Below are 23,081 nucleotides of genomic sequence, written 5' to 3' on the forward strand. Positions count from 1 at the left end.
TAGCAACGATTCAGGATGCACAAGAGATTGATATTTGGACATAACATCATCATACCTAACATCGTAGCTTCATACAATTTAATATAGAATTCAAACAACACGAAGCAACGAAGATAGAGTTGACAACACTCTAAGTTCTAACTATCGGTGTCCGAGCCGGATTCGCCGGTGTGGGGGTAGTGCACACGGCAGGCGGTGTCGTCGAACACCTTGACGATCATCTCGCCGTCCCCCTCGTACAGGAAGGTGAGCTGGCAGCCGGGCTCGAGGTGGAGGTCACGGGCGAACTTGTCCCACCCCGTGTGCAGGTACATCTTGCCCTGCCCGTCGAACAGGACCTCCACGGACCAGCGGCAGAAGTTGCAGCTAGCCTCCCGTAGCTGCAAGTGCGCCGGCTCGACGCCGTCGACGAACTCGGCGAACTTGTCCGGTAGCCTCTTGATGCCGAGTGGGTCATCGTCGATGCGGAGGAGGAACTCGAAGCAGCGTTCCTCATGCGAAGACGAGGAGGATGCAGGTGACGGTGACCGTGGGGCCCTTGCTGCTCCACCGCGGCGGCCCCTTCCCCGGCCCCGAGGGCGCCCAGGACCGCGGCCTCGACCGCCTCGCCGGCCACCGGGACCGGCCATCCTACATGTTTACATTTTTTAACCATATTACGATCCATTCCACTAACAAAATTGGGCATGACGTATGCTAATTTATGTACATATGAGTGCCCCATTTTCGTCGAAACGGAAATGAATCAACATTTCGGCCATAATGGGCAACTCTGTCGATCCCTGCACAAGAATATGTCACCATATACACCAGCTGAGCACCATGGCACATGTACAATTGTTCCTCATATACACCAGCTGAGCACCATGGCACATGCACATGGCACCAGCTAGTAGCAGCAGCAGCTAGCAGCATGCATCAACAGCTAGCAGCAGCAACTAGCTAGCAGCATGCATCAACAACAAGCGGCAGCTAGCATCTAGCAGCAAGCTCACCGTGCGTCGCGTGGAGTCGCCGAGAGGTGAGCTGTTGCTCCGGGTCGAGGAAGATCAGGTCAGGTGCTCAAGTTCCAGGAAGTAGCAGCAACATACACACCTAGCAGCATTAAAATCAGCATTAAAAAGGAATCAAATAAATGGAAACTTTACATAGGAAAATGACACTACAGACTATGGCCAGAATCAGATAGCATCAAGCAATGTTCAGTATGCTAATTTTCCCTTTTTTCACACAATGTTCAGTATGCCAATGTTCAGCAAGCAACTCTCTCTCACTCTCTACATACCAAACAGAGAAGCTTTCTTTGTTCACACTTGTTACAATGCCAATTTTGAAGGTTTGCCAATGGGCTCTATAACAAAATGAATGATTTTACAATGCATTTGTTCTAAAAATAGAGGATATGTAACCTAACACAAGAACCTATCTAGCGACAAGAACTCATCTAGCAGCAGCAACAACACCAAGCAGCAGCAACCTATCTAGCAGCAGCAACAACACCAAGTAACAGCGGCAACCTATCTAACATTAACAATATTTGAATGGACTTTTATTGCTTAAAGTGTACTTTACATGTAACAATGCTCTTAATAGCATGCAATTGTGAGTTACTAAGCATACAATATGATCCAGTATCCTAGGACGTGTTTTAATCTTCAGTTAAGAATTTAATCAATTGGATAGGGAGGGACCAGAGGCAAAAATTCTTAGATGGGCAAGCAATATGGTTGCAATGTATTGGGCCCAACTTGCATACATCGTCCCAAAGTCCCTCTTTATCTCATGTGCATGTTCTCTATAACTAGTCTGGATGATGCAATACTATTTATTGTGTTAGGTGACTGGAACATTAAATTGGTTTACAGAATGTTTTGGTTTCTGTATACTTGAACTTATATAGCCTAACTTGTACTTACTAAAACCATCAAAATGAACACTGTTAGCATCAGTAGTTAGAACTAAATTCCACTAAGCCTACAGTCAAAATGAACACTGTTAGCATCAAAATGAACACCTACTGCTGATGCTAACACTGTTAACAGTGTTTTGCTATTCGTTTTCACATTTCATTCAACACCTACAGTCCTAATCCTAACTCCATCATTCCACTAAGCCTAACTTTTCTAGGGTTAGGGTTGGGTCATGGCAGGGAGGGGCGGCCAGGGGGAAGGGGTGAAGGAGGGAAGGGGCGGCCAGGGGGAAGGGGTGTACCTCCCCGAAAAAGAAGACGGCGGGCGGAGGGAGACGCAGGGAAGAGGGAGGAGGTACCTGTCGCCGCCGGGAGGGGAGCCTCTCCGTCGCCCGATGACTGCGGTCGGGAGGGGTGGGATCTGGTCGGGCCGGGGTGGCGAGGAGAGGAGGGCGTCGCTCGTGTCGCCGGGGAGGTGGCGTCGGAGAGGAGGCCGCCGTCGGAGAGGAGAGGATCGATTGGGGAATGGGGGGAATGGGGATGGGGAGAAGAAGAGATGGTCGGGATGGCTAAGTCCCCGACCCCCCTAAGCAATGGCGCACTGCTAGGGGTGCGCCACAGTGCGCCATTGCTAAGCCTATCATCTCTAAACGGGCTCTGGACACCTCCTAGCAGTGGCGCACCTCACCAACGTGCGCCATAGGTAAGAAATGTAGCAGTGGCGCACCCCGTAGACGTGCGCCACTACTAGGTTGGGGGAGGAGCTGGCCTCCTGTCACCACTTACTTATGGCGCACCATAGTCAAGGTGCGCCACTACTACTTTTGTAACAGTGGCCCACCGTTTTGTGGTGCGCCACTGCTAAGTAGTAGTGGCGCACGGCAGCCATGGTGCGCCACTGATGGCAGTCTTACGGCTAGGCCTTTTCCTAGTAGTGTAGCTACACCAATATCGACACATACTCGAATGAAGAACTAGTAGCTATAATTAAAAAGTTTAAGTAGGTTTGTGCTCTCGTAGTTCTTGACAATCGAGCTTCCTGGTGTCAAGGAGTGCTCCAAAGAGGTGCATCTATGCTTTGGATGTTTTACCGGTTGTCAGTTAACATTGTGGGCCTGTTTCAAGGTAGAAACGAGCTCATACTCAACCCAGCATGGGGTTTCCGTTAAGGGATTGTCCGGCCCAGCGGGTGAGTTGAGCAGAGAGGTTACCTGGATCCTACCTATCTGCACTAAATCAATCGGATGGGACATTGTTGCGCCGATTGTTAGGGCTCGCCTTGTGTGGAAGAAACATATATACCACTCATGGGCAGTTAGGCTATCTTTTTTTTTGTAAAACATAATACAGACGCAAACGCTTACAAATACATACATATACTCACCCTATGAACCCACACACACCCTACCTCTACGAGTATATTCGAGAGACTAGGCCCAAGAAACTGATCCGGCGGGGCTTGAGATTGACGAAATCACCACATATGTCTCGTTGTCGATGGGAACATCGACTTCCACTGAAGAATATCTTGTCTCCATGAGACACCAAAAGTGTCAAACCTAAAGTTTAAAATCTAGTAGGCTAGAGGTGCCAGTGCCCTCCTAACCATCCAACCACAGGTTGGTTCTCTACAGGACCATCTCATTGCAAGGCTATAGCACAATAACCCCTAAAAATATAAATTATTATATTTTAAACACCACTTTTTATATTACTTGCATGGTCTCTTACTCTCTTAGATAACAAAAAATAACTCATTACGTGGTATAAGCAGTCTAGTGCTTGAAAAACAATTCACCTTTTGATTGAGTAATCCATGTGTTCTTAATGTTGGAGTGAACTCTTCTTCTTCTTTTTTACTTTTTAATTGTGCATTTGTGACACATATTATCCCCTATAGTAAAACATTCTCTGAAGAAGTACCACACCTATGAAATTCTATACTCAGGTTCGCCTCTTTTTAATTAGTACTACATGCTGCAATTTTGAAATCGGTAGACATACTTTTTGGCACACCTGCTCTAGCAGTTTTTATTATCGGTAGACATACTTTTGGTACTACGTGCACGTACGTGTGGATCGAGCCAGAACTCTAAACTGGTACGATACGGATGGCAGTACAAATCGGATCATGATTAGAACAGAATGTAGTTGCGAGGCTGTCGGTTAATTAGAGCAAGTTCAACAGCTCTCCAGTATTTCTCTCTCTATATCTTCATGTAGGTGCTTCCCGTATAAAAATTCTTCTCCTAAATTTTGTTCATGTCCAACAACTCCCCTATACTCTCTCTCTCTCTCTCTTATACCACATTCACCAATATTTTAACAATGTTTAATATTTGGTACCTAGCTTCACACATAATAGAGTATTAATTACCTAAGTATGCATTAACTTTATTATTACTTGTATAGGGAAGAAGGAAGTGTGGGTTGGGGATGCAGATTTATTAGGGGCATGTGTAGGTGGCTGTTGGAGGGTTTTTTTTTCCTCTTTCTCCCCTACATTTAGGATTGGGGAGGCTTGGGGGTGCCTCTTGGACTTAGACGGGGCTTGCCTGTGCCCATCTTATGCGACCATCCGTGCGACCCAGCATCGCACGGCTTTAAATCCCCGCACCGTGCTGGCTTGTGCTTCCCAAAAAAAAGAGTAAAATCCATCAATGGTCATGGAACTTGTCCGCTTTACTCGCCATGGTCACCGTACTTAGGGATACACTCTTTACGATCACTGAATACGCGTTGGAGCTCATCTAGGTCACTGATGTGTGGTAGACGTACGTATTTAGCTGATGTGGCAAGTTGCGGACCCATCTATCAGGCCAAGTAGGATTCTAGCACTGAATTTTCTTTCGCAAAAACACCCGCAAATTAGTACGTACTTTAGAAAAAGCCCATCTCCTAACACAAACGGTGTTCCATTCCCGGCGACGTCCACTGCGCCTGCCTCCGGGGACCTCCCCTCTGCGCCCTACCACCCAGGGACGGGTCCGGATGGATGCTGCCGCGGAGGTACAGAGAGTGCATACGGAACCACGCCGCGCAGAACGGGTCTGCCACTCTGCTTTACGCCGCCTGCGGCTTCCAACGGAGCTTACGCTGCCGCGAGCCGGTGGTGGTTGCCTCGTCCTAGTCGTCCATGCCCTCCCCGCCTCTGGAGCAAAACCACCGGCGGGCAGTGCCTCGGTGCGGCAGGCGCCATCGCCTGCGTTCGCGGCGCGGCAGAGGCGCCAGAGCGCGGAGACGGCGAACTCCGTGGCCGTGTCCGACACGCGGAACATATTTTTGACTAGCACCGGTCAAACCAGCGCGTGCGGCAATCACAGAACGGCAATCACCTTCTTGCTAGTGACCTTGTCGGCGTCCTCGAGGAGCTCCGCGACGACGGGCACGGCGCTGATCTCGGCGAAGCACACGGTTTCAGCAGAAGAGTAAAAGGACAGATGCTCTGGTAAGATGGTGGAGGAGGACGGCAGCTGCGCGGTCGCATGCGAAGGGAGGGGAGGCTGATGCGCGGTCGCGTGCGAAGGGAGGGGAAGCTGCTGCGAGGGAAAGAAGACAGAGGCGGTGGTGGGTGCGAGGAAGACGCTAATGCCGTGGAGCCGGCGGCCGTGGGGCTGTTGGAGCCGGTGGAGACCATCAGGGAACGGGGAAGCGCGGTGGCGCGACCTGGAGTGGCGTCAGACAGCTGGATCCGTCAGGGAGGCGGGATCCCGGGGCGGGGCATTCACCTCTGTGCCGGCGATGGGAAGCATGGTGAGGGCAGAGAGGTGAAACGTATCAGGGGGGCGTCCGGGTGTTGGGGACGAGGTTAAGCCGTGAAGGACACCACGTGAGAGTTTTTCTAAAGTAATCTCGGGGTCTTTTGCAAACAAAGATTCAGTGCTACAATCCTACTTGGCCTCACAGATGGGTCTACAACTTGCCACAGCAGCGAAATACGTAGCTCTACCACGAAATACGTAGCTCTACCACGTACCAGTGACCTAGATGAGCTTCAACTGTGTATTGGGTGACCGTAAATAGCGTATTTCTAGAGAACCAACCTGAGGTTGGGTGGTTAGGAGGGTGGTTGTACTCAAAGACACTGCAGTTCAAACCCGGAGTTTGACATCCGTGTCTCATAAAGCGGAATATTCTTTCAGTGGGAGGCGACGTTCCCGTCGATAGCGAGGCGCCTGTGGTGACTTCGTCAATTTCAAGATCCAATCCGCCGGCTCGGTCTTCCGGAGGTGCTCATAGGGGTAGGGTGTGCGTGTGTGCGTTCATAGGGGTGAGTGTATGCGCGTGTATGTGAGCGCCTGCGTTTGTACTGTGTTTCTCAAAAAAAATAGCGTATTTCTATGTACGGTGACCATAGCGAATAAGGCGAACAAGTTCAATGACTATCGATGGATTTTACTCCAAAAAAAAAGGCAGAGATGACACAACCCCATCCCCGTCCGTATCATTGTACCATGTACGCTCCCGTGTACGACTGCTTCTCGTTCCCCTTTCGCGTCCTTCCGCTATCTGAACTCGAGCTGGAAGAGCGGCAGAAGGTGAGCCACCCGTCAAGACCTGAGGCCGTGCTTCCCTCCCTCCGGCCCTGCGCCCCACGCTGTCGAAGGAACTCCCTGTTCCACCGTCCAAGGAACTCCCTGTTCCACCGTCCAAGGATCTCCCTGCTCCGCCGTCCACCTCGGGGTCAACTCTGTGGAGGGGGGCGAGGCGTCGCAGGGCCTCGGCGTCCAGTCCCCTGACCGAGAAGGTAGCCCAGACGACGGAGCCGCTAGGAGGAGCTCGTCGCCTTGGCGTCCAGACGACGGAGCCGCTAGGAGGAGCTCGTCGCTTACCTCATCTAGTGCTGCAATATCAAGGAGAACTGGAGGTAAGTAGATTTTGGATTCTATGTGATTGCTTTTGTTATGCTTTAATTGAAATAGAATTCTTGAGTTGTTGTGTTCGCTGTTGTGATGGCATGTATGTTCAAAGATAGTTTGATCTGGCCGTTCTTGAGAAGACAACGCTGTGCTCTTTGTTCTATCCTAATTGAAATAGAATTGTTGAGGTGGTTCACATGACCAGTTATTACAGGAATAGGGAGTCTGTCAACTTAGAACTAAAAAAAATTATGAGTTACAAACACTATATTACAAATTTGTCATGTTGGCTTCTGTTGACGGAGAAAGACATGGTTTTGTCCTGTCACTGAGCTAGAGGTCTCAATGCCAATGGTCCCTTGCAGTGTTGGATTCAGAGCATCGTTGTGTTGTGCTAAATAGGGATTCAGAGCATAGCTGTAACTCGCCGGTTGGCCCTGCACAAGAAAGTCGAAAGTTCAGTTTCAGTGAAGTTTAAAAATTTGAAAATTGGAAAGTGTGAACTCCTTATACCAGTAGTGTATTATATGATTGATATCCTGGCAGTAGTTCTTGGTTATGTAGTGACACTGGGTTGTTCAAGTTACCAACTGATGGTCTCATTGTAGCATTTAGCATACTGTTGTACTGTAATTGATATGCAGCTATTTGATTTGTGAAGAGCTCCAGATGGTCCTATCAAATAATTGATATCAAAATGTTAGTACAATTAAAGATTTTATAAAAAAGAAACTACAAATGTTTATACCGTTGAAGTGCCCTGGGGCTGTACTTGTGCAGTATCATCCGTGTTCTTTTTCTTCTTTGAAGTTGATTTCTCAAAGCCACCAAGGGGTCTTTTTGATCCTATGGTAGTCTTCTCCTTGATCTTGATACCTTTTGGTTTAGCGACGAGCCCCTGATTATGTTTTGAAATTCTACTAGAGTTGATGTTCAGTCCTGCCACTATATTGTTAAATGTAAGCCTTTAGTTTCGAAGTCGTCTATGCAATTATGACTTATAAGTAGAAGATGTACCTTCTGTATTACATCAGTTTTCCAATTCTGGATCAGCTCTGATTTTCAAGCTTTTCTCCACATCTTGGGCTAATTTCTCTGCACAATTAGGAGCTATATCATATGATTCATCGGACTCAGCGGCACGAGCAGCTATTTTCATATACATTTTGCACAAATCCTTGTAGTGATTAGACATTCTTGCTTTTGGATCCTCATGTTGCTTGCGTTTGCTTGGTATATCCAGAACTTTTACATCAATTCTCCATCTTTTGAAGATGTATTCTTCAGAAATATGATTGATATTATTAATATCAAGTACCTTTAAGCAATGAGAGCAAAGTATTCCAGCAAATTCAAACTTCTTGCAACTGTAGCTAACCTTTTCTTCTTGCGGAATAAATGTAACAGCATGGTCACGCTGTGTACCATGACATTTTACTATGTAAACCCTCTTCTCCACCTGACTTTCATCACAAAGGAATGTATCATAGTTGAGGGTCCACAGCACTTGCTCTTGAAACAACTTGAATATTGCTGGAGTATATGTGGTTACAGCTTGTCGTAATATATAGCTAGCTTCTTCCTTTAGTTTGGGACTAGTCTGTGTAGCCTTAAAGTCACACCTCACTTCTTCAAACCTTTTATCCGCAACTAGCCGCTCGAAGATGGAAAAAAAGTAAGCATGCCATATTTAACACTGATGTACCTTCCTTTGTTTGTATTGTTCTCTTTGAGTACAACCGATTTTTTATATCTTCACGTGTACAACCAAGGTTTTCAATTCCACCTTGTTTGGCCATCAGATCGATTGTTGCTTTATTTGAAATACCTACAGACTTTGCAACCTCTGCATTCGCAATTTGCGCTTCTGTTACTTTTCTTTGGGATCTCAAAAAGTGGGCCATGGTTCCAGGAGCAAGGACATGGTTATGTGACGCCTCAAATTCATACACATCATAAAATCCATTTCGAAGGCTTATCTTCATACGGGCGTTACATCCACATCGTGTTTCGGGCCTACTGTAGCTAAATGTGTCATCTCTTTTATCATCCCCGCGAAAGCCTATAAGTTGCAATAACTTTCTTAGTGCATCAAAATATGGTTGCAATCATAAAAAAACACATAGAGCTTATACCTTGACGGGAGCATGTAAATGTTCGTTGTTGCATTGTAGAAGAGTTCTTCACTTTATGTCCGCTGCTTCTTCTAATGCTAAAACCGATAGTTTCAGCATACTTGTTATAAAAGGAATAAGCCTCCTCTTCTAATAAAAATTTCATGCCAATTTTTGGTACCCTTTCATCAGTGAGACCTGCTGCAGTTTCCTGGAATGTCAAAGAATATTTTGCACTTAATCATACTGCCATACAGCAGTTTAGTCAACACAAAGATGTTGCATTTGAGTGCTGAACTCCGCACTATGATTAGTCGAGAGAGAAAAACATTTGCATTTGGCTGAGCCAATAAATTGTGCTAATAGTCACTTATCATAACAGTTATACCCTATATTTTTCTTGTTCACGGCTTCAGCATCACCAAACTTTAGTTAGAATACATATGCTCTATTTTCCAATTAATCATCATTTGATCTTATGCATGCAGATTTTCCCAGAAATTTTGCAGCACCTAGACCCATGGCATGGGTGACGACTGAAAGCGAAGGAAGGGGATGGCAGGATTTGAAGAGTTTCAGCAATCGGTTCAAAAAGAAAAAAGTAATTGCAAGGTTGGATCTCTTACTGTCCGTGCGTCGGATTCATCGCCAGCACCATTCCCATGAGTACTTGAATCCATTGGTGACTACAGCTGATTGATGCGATGTTCAATTAGAGCCTCCCCGTGTAGTTACTATTCCTTCGTGGTTCAGCAGAAATTTACCTGTGTTGATTTGATGGGGTTCAACATCATATTTCTATTTGCATTAGCGGGAGATTAGATTTGGCGCGCAGCTATATATTTTGGGGATGCGTTCCCGCGTGAGGAGATGATTTATCTCCTATTTTATGTCATTTACTTTAAGATGATGTGCGTGTATTACGGTGTGTATTGGTACACGGTATAGGACACAGATGGGGCTGTGTCATCCATGTTTCCTTTTACGGGAAAAAAACTGAGCTGGGGGTAAAGGAACGAAGAGCACGGGCATGGACTTGCTCTTATCATGCGGAGCCTCGGAGCCTTATTTTGACCTAGCTAGCCCATGATGAGGATCGATCTCCCGTACCTTACGTAGGCAACTGACTTTACTCTTCCTACGCATGCAACAGACTTCCCTCTAATTTCTCTCATCTTAACACGCCGCACGCGGAAACGACGAACTTACCAGAGAAGATCTCGGTAATCCTCTCCTTGATTTCTGTGCTCCGATGACAAAGACTTTCAGGTAGAAAAAAATCCGTGGATCAATAGAGTCATCATCTGTGCTCTTGCAATCAAAATCTAATCCAAAGCCCTTCGGCTTCTTCTTTGCAGGTCTAGCTTCTACCGGACGAAGCAAGCCGACCCGTTGGGGGAGGAGGATGAATCGCTCGGGGAGTACTACACGGACCTCGAGGGAGGCGTGAGCAAAGACGGCGATGCCAGCGACGAGTGGGCAAACTACCGCTGCACGCGTGTTTCCGGCGGCACGCTGGTCGTCGCTGTTATCGCCGTCTTCGTCCTGCTTTCCATCGGCCTCTACTACCTAGTGCTGTGCTTCTTCTACCTGCCGCCCGAGGACGCGGTGATCGCCTTGGTTAATGGCATGTTACTGCTCACGGGTGGCCCCTGGCTGTTATGTAGGCTCGCCGCCTGTTTCTACGGCCGCCTCCGCCGCCGTAGGGACCTCGAGGACGGCAGCGGCGGCAAAGACTGCGACACTGGCAACGAGAAGCCGGGGTCCGGTGGCTACACACGCCCTGACGACGAGATGCTCTATGTCATCGCCTACTTGGTCTTCTTCATGGGCATCTACTGCATATTGCTGGGCAACATTATCGTCATCGTTGGCGGTGGCTTCCTTGCGTTTGGCGCCATGCTGGTCGTGACTTGCTGCTTCGACTGCCGTGGCTCCTCCCCGCCGCCGGCTATTGAGGGTTGAAGTTTCCGCGTGTCCATGGCAGCTGACGGATGAGGTGCTCTGTTAGTTGATTAGTTAGCTGCTGCAGTTGTGTTCCAGGAGTAGTTCCATAGTTATCCGAAGAACCATACCTAGAGAATTTTAATCTTTCAACACCATCATTGATGCCGCGAGGAAGAAATCGTAGTCGAAAAGTCGGCAGAAAGATCAATAATTGTGATGTCATCTTCATTGATTTGGGAACCAGAAGAAGACGACTACCAAAAACCCTAACGGTTCGTTTGGATGTTTGCTTTCACGCTTGGCATTAGACATTGGCATCCCGCAGGCCCGAATATCCCGAAATCACAGTGTTTGGATGGCCTAGGTATTCATGTGATGCATTCGGGCTGAATATTGAGGTTCCCAGAGTTGGCCTACGGAGCCCACTCCCGAATACAGAGGCCAGGACCTAAACATTGCTAGGCATTCGCTCCTCTCATCTCCCCCCGTCACCCGTCAGACGTCAGTCCTTCATCTAGTCCCCAACCCCGCTCGACAGGAGTTGACTCGCGCCTGAGCTAAGGATCGTCGCCGGCGGCACGGGTACCACTGCCGCCCATCCCGCCCTCCTCCTCCGGCAAGAGCACGCCGTATTCCTGCCTCACCGCGCTTCCCCCCCCCCCCCCCTCGACTTTCCCTCTCCTCCAGCTCCACCCTCTCATCGTTGTCCTCTGTCTACACCTATGTCTACACCTACAGGACCACTCCACCGACCTCCGGCATCGGGTGCTCCTCCACCCGAGCTCCGGCGGCCCGCACAGGTGCGTTTCCGTAGCCCGCCACCCCTCACTCTTCCCATAGCTCGGGCGGGCGGCCTCCTCCCCTCTCCCCTGTGTGCAGCACACGCGGGCGAGTTGAAGAAGACGACCGCAACCTACACCCCGATGGCCCGATCTATCCATGTCACAGATAGGGCTGCAAGTTTGTTGACTGAAACCTTGTAATACAGGATATGAGTAATCCTAGTCGAATCACGTATCCTCTCCGACACCTGTAACCTGATCTAAAATTGATATGAATATACTTTGGATGTGGGTGTGATGTTGCTTGCGAGAGTGATATGAATTTGTTTTGTAAAATGAACTTGTCAAAATGCTCGCAGAGTGTGTATGTTGTTGTTTGTGGAACTGCTATGTATAATGAGTTGTAAAATTGTGTTTGTAATAAATAGTATAATGATCAAAGTCTAGTACAAGTGCAATACCTCACTTTGACCATCCAAACAACATTTGGTATTCAACTTCAATATCATGTCTAGATTCTCAATATCTACACATCCAAACAAAAATATTGGCATTCGGTCTCAATATCAATATCTTGTGTATTGGACATTCAACTCAATACAATGCCAAACCTCCCAATGCAAACATCCAAACGAAGCGTAATATAATCTTATAGAAAAACAATACTTTATTAAAACCTCCACTCATAGATCAGGGTCCCACCCCTCCTGACACCGGCGAGGCCAGTCAAGGGAGGGGGAACCGATCTATGGTGGAGTAGGAGGTGGAGGCGGCGGCGGCGGCGACTCTTTTCTTTCGGCGGCGGCGGAAGTGCAAGTATTTCTTCAGCACTGATTTCTACCGATAATGATGTTTGTTTCATGCTCTGGATCAACTTGGTAGGCACACAAGGCCGGCACCACGTGGGTAAATTGGAAGGAGAAAAGTAAACCTGCCATTTTATTATCCATCATCCACACCCAAATCCATACCCACTCTTTTGGGTAGGGTATGGGTAGAAAAGAAATTGCCCATTTTACTTTGGGCATGGGGAGGGTAGGAGGCCAAGGTGAGAGCCAATCTGCTCGGAACCTAGCCCCGCCGATGTGCTCGGGACCGGTGACATAGCCCGCGCCTTCATAGCATGCGCGCAGCTCATTGGATCGCGCAGACCCATCCCCAAATTACTGCTGGAGTTTGGCCAGCAGGCCAACATCTAGGAGGTTACAGCCATCGTCATGCTCCTCCACGCCATGTTCTGCGACATGTGTGTATTCCAGCGGGCGCCATTTTACTCAATGCGGACTACGGCGAGACGGTGAGGATAGTGGAAATGCCGCGTCGGCGGTTTTGGTCAGCGGTGACGTGCGGTTGATCCTGTCGATGGCAGCGGCATGTCGGCGTGGGATGACTCCGGCCAGCTGCAGAAAAGAGGTGGGGAGGGGCCGGCTGTAGTGGTCGGTAGTTCCTGCTTATGTTGTACTTGAACCGTGTATGGATGTTGTCGGTAGTTCCCTCACCGTTCCCGGCCGCTCTGGTAATCGCCGCCATGTCGTCCGCCGTTCCCAGCCATGGGCGGAGAGGGGAATGGGAGGAGGAAGAAGATGACATGTGGATCCCTTTTTCTCTAGTGGGCCTACTTCGGGCTTAATCAAACATTGTGAAGATTTTGTGACACATCATCAATTATAGCGGCCGGTCTCACTGGTCAGAAACGGTGTCAAAATGTGATTGCCGATAGATCAGTGCTACCTGCAACGGTGTCATCCAAACTGGTGGTTATTTGCGAAAATTTTGAAAACCAGTGGTTTTTTGTCAGTGTTATGAATTGTGGTGGTTCTTTGCAATTATGTGGATGGAGCCACAACGCCCAAAGCTGGCACGAGCAGCAATACAAATTGGTCTACGATTGCCACGACCAATCTGCATAGTGACTGGTGAGACACGCTCTCTCGTGTCGCCCCCTCCAGGCGACCGGGAGGGCGAACCCTAACCCGCCGCCGCCGCGCGCCCCTCCCTCTCCCCCTCCTCCTCGCCGTCCTCGGAGGCGCCGCCGGCGAAGCAAGCGGCGCCGGTGATGGGGGCGGCGGGGATCTGAGCCCTCAGCCCCCGCGCGGTTACTAGCTGGAGGAACTCCGCGCCGGGATCTCTGTTGCCGCTGCTGCGCTGCTCGGTGGACTCCTCCTGGTGGTCTGCTGCGGTGGGGGCTCCGGTAGCCAGGGCGGCGGCCCTGGGTGGGTGGACGGCGCCGGCCCTGCGGCAGGGGGCGTCCGTGGTGGGTGCGGTCCGTCTTCCTCGGCCGCGCGGGCGGCGGGGAGACGGCGGCCGTGGTTCGCGGAGTGGTGGCTGGCCCCTGCTCCAAACCTGTGGAGGAAGGCTGCTCCTACCTGATCTGCAATCCCCTGCCAATCCCGGATCTTGGTGGCCTCTGGCCGCCGGATCGGGAAACCCTTGGTCAGCCTGGCTGGCCACGACGAGGACGACGCCGCTGGCGCCGGCCCCCTTCCTGAAGGTCTCGTTGAGGTAACACCCTGGCTAACCCCTCCTCTAACTGGGCGAAAGCCCTGGTTCTCCGTGCGGATGGCGGCGGCGTTGAGGCGTCGTTCCCCTTCTTGGAGGCGCCATCCGGGGAACCGCAGAGGTGTAGGCTTTGCAGCTGTGTTTGGTGGTGGCCGTGGCGACATTTCTTGCTTGGCGTCGCCCTCGCCCATGTCGTCTGTCAAGTGCTTGGTCTGGTGTCTGGCCGCGGAAAGGCCATTGCTTGCTGGTTGACGCCCTCGCCTGGGCGAGAGGGGAAAGGGTTCCCCTCTACGGCAACAATGGCGGTTTGGCAGACGCGTCTACAGACTTTGGTGGTCTTGTTCAACAACATGGGGTGGTGGCGTCCCTTCCGTCGCTTCTTCATGGGTGCGTCTTCGTCCGGCAGCTTCGGTACGATGTTGCGGTGGTGCCTTTGGTGGTGGTGGTCTCGGTGAAGCTTTCTGGACGCTTATGGTGGATTCTCCCCCGGCAGCGTAGTCGCCTTAGGTCCGTCGTGTTCTTGAAGGAACTGCTTTGCCTCCTGATGGTTCGACGCCCTTCGAACCGGGGCGAGGGACTGGGAGTCCTTTCCGGAGGTGAAGACGGTGGAGCTCGGGTCTAGTTGTTCGGCTGGAGTTGACGTCGGCGTGTTCCCGGCTGCCTTCTCCTCAACCTCGCTGCCTTAGGAGTCTTCTCGGTGTCGTGCTGTGGTCTAGGCATCTCTAGCTGTGTTTCTGGTGTATCCTTAGTCTGCTTGGTGCCTGTTCCTGTAAGCTGTTTGTAAGCACTCTTGTATCTGCCGTATGTGGCTTTATTAAAAGCTGGGCCTTTGGGCCTTATGTTTAAAACCAATCTGCATTTTTCTTTTTTGCGAAAAGACCAATCTGCATTTTATCTCCGAGGTTAATCGATCCGGCGGGTGGATTTATTTCTACCTACGCTAACCGATCTCCCTGGCGTGCATAACTAATATCCTATCTACGTACGTACGCGTAACAGACTCCCCTATTTCTCTCATCTCAGCACGCTGCAAAACCTCGCGTACGTCGTCGATCTAGTTGCGTCGCAATATCGATCTCAGTAATCATTCTCCCGCGATTTCCGTGCAGATTAACTCGATGACGAAGATTTTCAGGTAAACATCGCGTGATCAATCGAAACAATCCGCTCCCTTTCCTTCCAGCACAACACATATCAATTATTCGATCGATCTTCTCACCACCATCGTGAAAGTTTAAGGTGTTCTTGCAACCAATCTAATCCAATGCTCCTCTTCCCCTTCTTTTGCGCAGGTCTAGCTTCTACCGGACGAAGCAACCCGCCAACCCGCTGGAGGAGGAGGAAGAAGCGCTCGCGGCGGCGGCGGCGGCAGGGGAGTACAGGGACCTCGAGGACGGCGCCAATGTCGACGAGGCGGCGGGCTCCGGTGGCATGCGCCGTCCCGAAGGCGCGCTCCTCGTCGCTGTTTTCGTCGCCTACTTCATGTCTTTCCTCGGCATCTACTACCTGCTGCTCGGCAGCTTCTACCTCCCGCCCGAGGCGGGGCCGGCCGACGGCGGCCGGGTGATCGCCATCGTCGGCGGCGTGATCCTGGCCGTCGCTGGCCCCGTGCTGGCCGGCAGCCTCGCCGTCTGTTGCTGCTGCCGCAGTGCGCGTGGCCCCGCGGCGTAGGCTGTTTCTGGTTGATGTTTCTCTGATGAGCTACTGTCAGTTGATTATTAGTTTATTACTGCAGTTGTGTTCCTGAATCCAGATGCAATAGATCAATGATCTGCACATTTATTTCCACTCTTATCTGTTTTCGTGTTATTCTTAGAGAACATGCAAATCGGGTGTCTTTTTTTCTGTTACGTCAGGCCATGATCAGCTAGCACCATGTAAGAAAAACAAGATGATTCTGCTGCTAGATTTTAGTTAGAATATGCGAACAGCTGATTTACTAACAATGCTAAACTTAGGTTTTTCCGCAAAAATATATAATGGTACTCCAGATAAGGTACAATGGGATGATAATCATCTGACGATGTGAATACGTAGGGTCTAACTGAGGTGAATGAATGACCAGATGATCGGGTACTGCCGCGACTGATATAGAACTAGAAGTATAGTCCTTTGAAACATGCACGTGCAGATCGATGGAGCCAGAACTCTAAAACGGTACGTATAACAGTATGGAATCTGATTATGATTACCACGACAAATCTGCAGTTTCGTTGCGAGGTTATCATCCTGGCCGTGGGCAGAATTTGACCTACTCCGTACGATAATCTCCCGTACGAAAACAGAAGTTCTCTCTTGTTACGCAATAGACTCCCCTCTTCCTCTCGTCTTCTTATCAGCAATCTTTTACCTCGATCCCTGGCCTCCGATTATGACGAGCAACCAATCTAATCCAAAGCTTCTCTTCTTCGCAGGTCTTGCTTCTTCTATCGGACGAAGCAAGCCAGCCTGCCGGAGGAGGAAGAACAAGCGCCCGCGGCGGCGGGGGAGCACAGGGACCTCGAAGTCGGCGCGGCGCCAGCAAAGACGGCGGCGAGAAGCCGGGGTCCGGTGACGGCGATCGTCGTGGCAACGACACGCTCTGCTTCGTCGCCTACTTGGTGACGTGCGTCGGCATCTACTACGTGCTGCTCGGCAGCTTCTACCTGCCGCCCGAGGCGGGGGCGGACGGCAGCGGGGTGGTAGCACTCGTCGGCGGTGTCTTCCTGGCCGTCGGTGGCCCCGTGATGGTCGCCTTGTGTTGCCGCTCCGGCCGCCGTGCGCGAGGCCCCAACGCCGCGTCGGCTGTTGAGGACAGCTGATCGATGTGAGGTGCTGTCAGTTGATTAGATAGCAGCAGTTGTGTTCCTGAATCATGATGGATGGACATTATGGGTCTGCAAGGATATTTCCATATCATTTTTATGTGAATATAAACAGGTCGTTTTATTGCTAAATTGATTTTGAATACTCGGTCTGTTTACGACAACGTGATAAGATAGGTGGAGATATAAGTGAACCAAAACATGCATCGACAACTAGCTAGTACAATTTGTACTAGAGGGGCATGTTATGCCAAACAACCATGAACACTACATTAGCTAGCTGACGCACAATGTTCAGCAGAGCACGCTACTCACATGCCGGCACAAACATCATAAACAAGGGACTACTTACTAACAGTACGCTTCTTGCGAAATTATGCGCAAACACACATTATCCAGTTCCTACAAGGCGACAGTGAAGGGAAGAGAATCTCATCACGTTGATGTAGCCATACTACAACATCATCAGCTCGTCACCGCCATTGCCCTTGAAAGCAAGTCCATGGACATCCATCTAACGGAGGTGAATCACAAGACCAGTAACCATTCATACGGGAAGCAGAGCCCAGTTCTCCTTGCATCAGGAGCTAACAAAACCTAGGACGAGCCATCAGGCGACTGGCCATCCGCGGAGTCGTCCCTGTCCTTGCTCTCCTTCCACTTGGCCCAGCCCCATCGCAGGACGATGAATGCTCCGAGGGCGTACACCTACAAGAGATAAGTTGAAGACTTTATATGCTGTAGCGAAATCTTCATCTCAAAAACCACAAACTAAAAGATAGGTTGTGCTGATTTCCCTGAATACTAACTTGTAGGAACGTATGCTATCTAACGGAGTATGCTATCTAACGGAGGTGAATGAATGATCACAAGATCTGGTAATGCAGCAATATACTCGCCGGAAGATCACATGAAACTAGAGGGCATTGGGGTTCTCTGAACCAGTGTGCTCATTTCTCCGAACTTAACACAGTACTGAGAGAAAACAGTAAGATGCTCTACATCAACTAGATGAACCCAATCAAAATTCTTACTGAAATTCAAACCATCACTATCTCTGTAAGCGGGTGACGGCAATACCAATGCGATGCCTCGCAGAACCTTCAGATATACGTAACTGTACTACTCCCTCCGTCCCATGAAACATGTCTTAACTTTGTCTATATTTGGATGTATCTAGACACTAAATAGTAACATAACATGGTGAGCTGTGGAAAAAGAGATGGTAACTAACTTCTCTAGCTTTAGGTACGAATTATGTAATCCCCGAGTGTAAAACCGAAACGGCAGCCTACTGTATAGCTTTAAACAGCCGTAAAATGGTAAAGCAAGCAGCCAGAGTTCCTCCTGATTTCAGCAATCTATTCTAGAGTACTCACAGGGTTTTCTAGAAACAAGATCTCGGTACAGATAAAGGAAGCATATGCACCCGAGATCAAAAGTGAATTTCTGGGGACTTGATAGCTAATCTAACACATATTCTCTGACAAAAAAGGATGCATCCAGAGACTGAGGCAGTGACACAGCCAATCCAGCTAAAAATCTCGTCTTGAGTCCTATACAGTTTAGCTCACTGAGCTCAGATCGAACCACAATCAGATGGACATGCCTAAATTCAGCTGCTGCACAAGGATTGCTTTGTCAGGAATCGCATAAGGTTGCCTACACGATGGGCTTCTTACTGAACTGAAAATCATGACTGTCTCTATGTTAACAAGTAGGTTGATGACGACTTAACCAATGAAGTTTAGCAGAACCTTCAGAGATATGCAGTAATCGCTTCAAACCCCAGTGACCTCAAAGTGGTTACTAAATACTAAATCTGGTATCACGTAAACATAGAATCGTACTACGTCAACACTACATGTACTGCCATGCTCGGTTTTAAGTAACAATTGACATAAAACAGTAATATGTTCTACATCAAGTACATGAACCAAATGAAAGCTTTACTGAACTTGATATCATCACTGTCTCTATACGTTAACCAGTAGGCGGACTACAACATAACAACCGATGTCTAACAGAGATATCTAATCACTTCAAATCCCAGTCACCTCAAAGTAGGTAGTGTTTACTAAATCCACTGTCAAGCAAAAGGGAAATTGTACTACTACATCAATAGTACACTTGTCATGTTCAACTAAGGAAGCAGAGATGGTAAACTCCACAGTTTCCAGGTTGAACAAGCAAACATGATACAAAGTGGTTGTTGTTAGGTGCGAATTGTGTAACCCCCACATCAGTATAGTTTTAAACAACCATAAAACTGTAATGCAAGTAGCACGAGTTTTCCTGATTTCCTCCATGAACTCTAGAGCACTCACAAGATTTATGGAAATAAGATCTCAGTAATAGCGAAAACTGACCTGATAGCTAATCTAGCACGTATTCTTGGAAATGACAAAAAGGATGCATCCAAGAGGATGAGGCAGTAAGACTAATACAGTTCAATGTGCAAATAATATCGTGAGCACAAATGCCAATCCTGATCAAATTCTCTCCCTGTTCAGTTCAGTCCAATGTGGGTAACACTCAGATCGAACCACTATGACATGGCTACAGCAACAATCCAGTTAAAACCAAGGAATGGAATGAACTGACCATTCAATAGAGACTCCATTCTCAAACCCCAGTGACATCGAAGTGGTTGATATATACTAAATTGGGTATCAAGTAAACCTAGAATTATACTACGCCAACATTACACTTGCCATGCTAAGCTATGGAAGCAGAGACAGTTTTGAACACCAATTGACACAAAACCGTAATATGGACTGCATCAACTAGATGAACCAAGCCTTCCTGCTGAACTTAGCATGATCACAGTCTCTATTTTTTTCGATAAAGGGAATATATTAATATCAAGAAGATACCAATTACACCCAGCCTCTGCAACAACGCACCACCCTAATGGCACTACGGATGCACACAGCCAAAAACAAGAAAAGAAAACTAAGAAAAAAAAAGTCCCGCTACAGTATCTCGGGCCTAACAACAGCAATACATCCACCGCCAAGACAACACCTGAATTACAGACTACTCCCCGCTCTCAAAACAAATGCCTCCACCAAGGACATTGTCAGGCACAACCAATTAAGGCCAGACCTTGGGTTTTCACCCTGAAAGGTAGGACTCTGCACTTCACCTGTGATGTCGCCCCCACTTTCATACCGCTGCTGTGAAGCCCGAAACACCAAGCAAGTCCCTCAACATCGCAAAGACTTGAACCTCCCTTAGCTAGTCCTCCCCTCTGACCTTCATGAAATTCTCTTCTTCCGACTTTCATCATGGATCCATAGTCACTTGATGTCAATCAAAGAAAAAGAGCTTCGCGCCGCTCCCTCCAGAACCAATCGGTCGGAATAAAAACATGGGTGCGCACGACCGAATACCTCCGATCCAACAAACTCCAGGCAAAAGCACTGTTACATTCATCGGCGGAGCCTTCCGGAACTCAACACTCCGGCCAGATCACGAGTCCAGGCCTCCGGTAGGTCCTCCTCTTCACGCAAGAGAGGCCCTAGGACCGCCGCCTTTATTCAGGTCGGACCCCCACGTCGGCGACCATCCCGGGCTGGCCACTCCAACCCACCACCGGCGACACCGACGCCGGCTTCCAAGCTCCTCCATCACGCCGCCAAAATGCGGTGATAGATCGATAGATCCACCACCACCAACCGCAGGCCGACCCTCTCCGACGAAGAAGATGGCCACCTCCACCGTCGTACCCAAGGCTGCTGCCCCGGGCGACCTCGTGACGCGAGAGAAACCCGAGATCGCCTCCACAGACGGCCTAGAGGCGGGGGAAAAGTGGCGCAGATCATGGCCTGGCCGCTGCCCGCCACCAGCCCCTCCGGCGTGCTGCGGTGATCCGGCGGAAGGCAAGGGGCTGCGGTGATCTGGCCGTCGCGCAGAGGCCTGGCCGCCGCCGCCGCCCATCACCAATTCCGTCCGGCCGCAGCGAGTGTCGAGAGATCTCGGTCGCCGTCCCAGCGCGGCAACAAGGAGAGGCCGCCGCCGCCGCCACGCCCCGCGGCCTTTGCCCGGTGGCGCTACCGGCGGCGGCGGCGGGGTGCGTTTAGGGTTGGGAGGGGTGTGGGAGGAGAGGGGTGCGGGTGCGGGGTGCGTTTATGATCACAGTCTCTATATAACAACAGATGTCTCACAGAGATACGTAAACTCAACTGACCTCAAAGGGGGTTACCAAATACAGTATCGACCACATGTAAAATTGTACTAACATAAACAGAACACTTGCCGTGCTCAAATTTGGAAAAAGAGCTGGTAAAACCTCCAATTTTCAGGTTCAAAATGCAACACACTAGAAAGTAGTTGTTGTTTAGGTGCAAAATGTATAATCCCCAAATGAAACACAACTAAACATCAGCCGAAATTATAGTTATAAACAGCAGTAAATTCGTAAAGCAAGTGGCGCGAGTTCCTCCCGGTTTCTGCAATCTATAATAGAGCACTCACAAGATTTGTGGAAGTAAAATCTCAGTAACAGCGAAAATTGGGATTTGATGACTAATCTAGCACATATTCTCCGTCGGAAAAGGATGCATCCACCAAACTGAGACTAAACACCACCATACAGTTCCGTGTGCAAACAGAATGGTGGGCAAGAATGCCAATCCTGCTGTAACTATTTCCCTGTTCAGTTCGTTCAGCTCAGTTTACTGTGGATAATGCTCAGATCGAACCACAAAAAGATGACCACACACCTAAATCCAACTGGTACACTGAACAAGGATTGCTTCGTCAGTTTTGCGTCATGAACTGAGACTTCATAGCCAATCTAGACGTATACTCAAACAAGAAGAATGCATCCACGACACAGAGGCTTAACCGTCCAACACTATGCAGTTCAATGGCAAACAAAATGGTCAGCTTGGAAGGACAACCCAGCCACAAAATCCCCTCCGGTTCAGTTTAGTTCAGTCAGCTCGCTGTGAGATGGCCACACAGACACACCCCACCTAAAATCAAACTGCTAAACAGAAAAAAAGGAGTGCTTCATCGGTTTTGCGTCAGGAATCGCATGAAGATGGCGCATCCCATCTCAAAACCTAGGAAGGAATCCAGAGCGCGGCGGGCAGCCGCGTAACTTTTGGACGGGGTTTCTGGTTCGGCTGCGGGAGAATAGATGGTGAGACGGGGAGTGGCGGCGGAGGAAGGTGTACCTGCCAGAGGTTGCGGGGGGCCATGTCCTCCGCCTCCTCGCCCGCGGTGCCGGGCGGCGGCGGCACGTCCTCCTCCTCCAGCTTTATCGGCGGAGGCTGCCTCGCCGTGTGCTGCGCGGCGCTGGGGAAGAACCGCACCGTCGACGGCGGGCCTCCGCCCTCCGCGCCGCCGTCGGCCTCCGCCTTCTTCGCCTGCTCCGGCCCGCTCGCGGCGTTGCCCATCTCCTCCTGCGGCTTCTCTCCCCAAAACCACAAGCTTTCTTGGCGATAGGGAACGTACGACTCGAGATAACAATCGCAGGCTAAGGACCTTTTTGTTCAGATGAATTTGACAAAATGAAATTTGCATACAAATCCAAAAATAATCCAATCTTATGGATTTTTATATTTACACAAAAGAAAACTTTCCCAATCTTATGAAATTGTATTGCTTGTTTTCCAGTGAAAATTTGCTTGCAGTTCTGGCTTTTTTTCATATAGGGGTAACCAAATAACATAGTCCCTCCATTTCAGAAAAAAGCTGCTCAAATTTTTCGAGCAGCTTTTTTTAGGGATGGAGAGAGTATACTACATGTTCCGTGTTTTCAATAGGATCAACATGCCATCCCTGCAAAAAAGAACATGCCATGAAATACAAATTACTATGTTATTTAGATACTCGCTCATTTAATCCCTCATAGGTATGGATAGATCTCGATTGCGACCATTTCTACATGTTCAGCCGGGCGAGTTATTTTGTCCAGTCCCAACAAAATTGGGGTCTTCAGGTACCCCCTAGCGTTATTATTCGTCCATTTATACAAACTTAGTCTAAAATAAATTCATCTTCATTTGACATGTGGATAAATTTTCTCGGTGAGAGAGATCGAGAGCGAGCGAAGGGGTGCGAAGACGCCGATCTCAGCAGCGACGATCCCGCATGAACAAAAGAGGCCTAAACCAACATTTTTATGAAGATGTGGCTTAGAATGTGAAACTACA

The 23,081-nt window shown here is 49.2% G+C and overlaps 3 protein-coding genes and 1 long non-coding RNA gene across 4 annotated transcripts; 3 read left to right on the plus strand and 1 right to left on the minus strand.

Moving 5' to 3' along the window:
• Positions 1-6,329: 6,329 nt before the first annotated feature.
• LOC127346098 (uncharacterized) lies at positions 6,330-11,069 on the plus strand. Its single transcript, XM_051372622.2, has 3 exons — positions 6,330-6,776; positions 9,371-10,151; positions 10,241-11,069. Exons 2-3 carry the CDS (start codon positions 10,135-10,137, stop codon positions 10,845-10,847), a joined length of 624 nt encoding a protein of 207 aa, XP_051228582.1. The 5' UTR covers positions 6,330-6,776; positions 9,371-10,134; the 3' UTR covers positions 10,848-11,069.
• Positions 11,070-11,240: 171 nt separating this feature from the next.
• Positions 11,241-12,069, plus strand: LOC127346099 (uncharacterized). Its single transcript, XR_007879326.2, has 2 exons — positions 11,241-11,458; positions 11,568-12,069. It is a non-coding gene; the product is annotated as an uncharacterized lncRNA (long non-coding RNA).
• Positions 12,070-15,123: 3,054 nt separating this feature from the next.
• Positions 15,124-16,211, plus strand: LOC127338987 (uncharacterized). Its single transcript, XM_051364906.2, has 2 exons — positions 15,124-15,245; positions 15,403-16,211. The coding sequence occupies exons 1-2, from the start codon at positions 15,229-15,231 to the stop codon at positions 15,779-15,781; spliced, it is 396 nt and encodes a 131-aa protein (XP_051220866.1). The 5' UTR covers positions 15,124-15,228; the 3' UTR covers positions 15,782-16,211.
• Positions 16,212-17,244: 1,033 nt separating this feature from the next.
• LOC127346100 (uncharacterized) lies at positions 17,245-22,392 on the minus strand. Its single transcript, XM_051372623.2, has 2 exons — positions 22,101-22,392; positions 17,245-17,622 (listed from the first exon to the last, which is right to left on the minus strand). Exons 1-2 carry the CDS (start codon positions 22,320-22,322, stop codon positions 17,512-17,514), a joined length of 333 nt encoding a protein of 110 aa, XP_051228583.1. The 5' UTR covers positions 22,323-22,392; the 3' UTR covers positions 17,245-17,511.
• Between the last annotated feature and the right edge of the window lie 689 nt (positions 22,393-23,081).

This window comes from Lolium perenne, chromosome 3 (genome assembly GCF_019359855.2).
Source record: "Lolium perenne isolate Kyuss_39 chromosome 3, Kyuss_2.0, whole genome shotgun sequence".
In the NCBI taxonomy this organism is placed as follows: domain Eukaryota; kingdom Viridiplantae; phylum Streptophyta; class Magnoliopsida; order Poales; family Poaceae; genus Lolium; species Lolium perenne.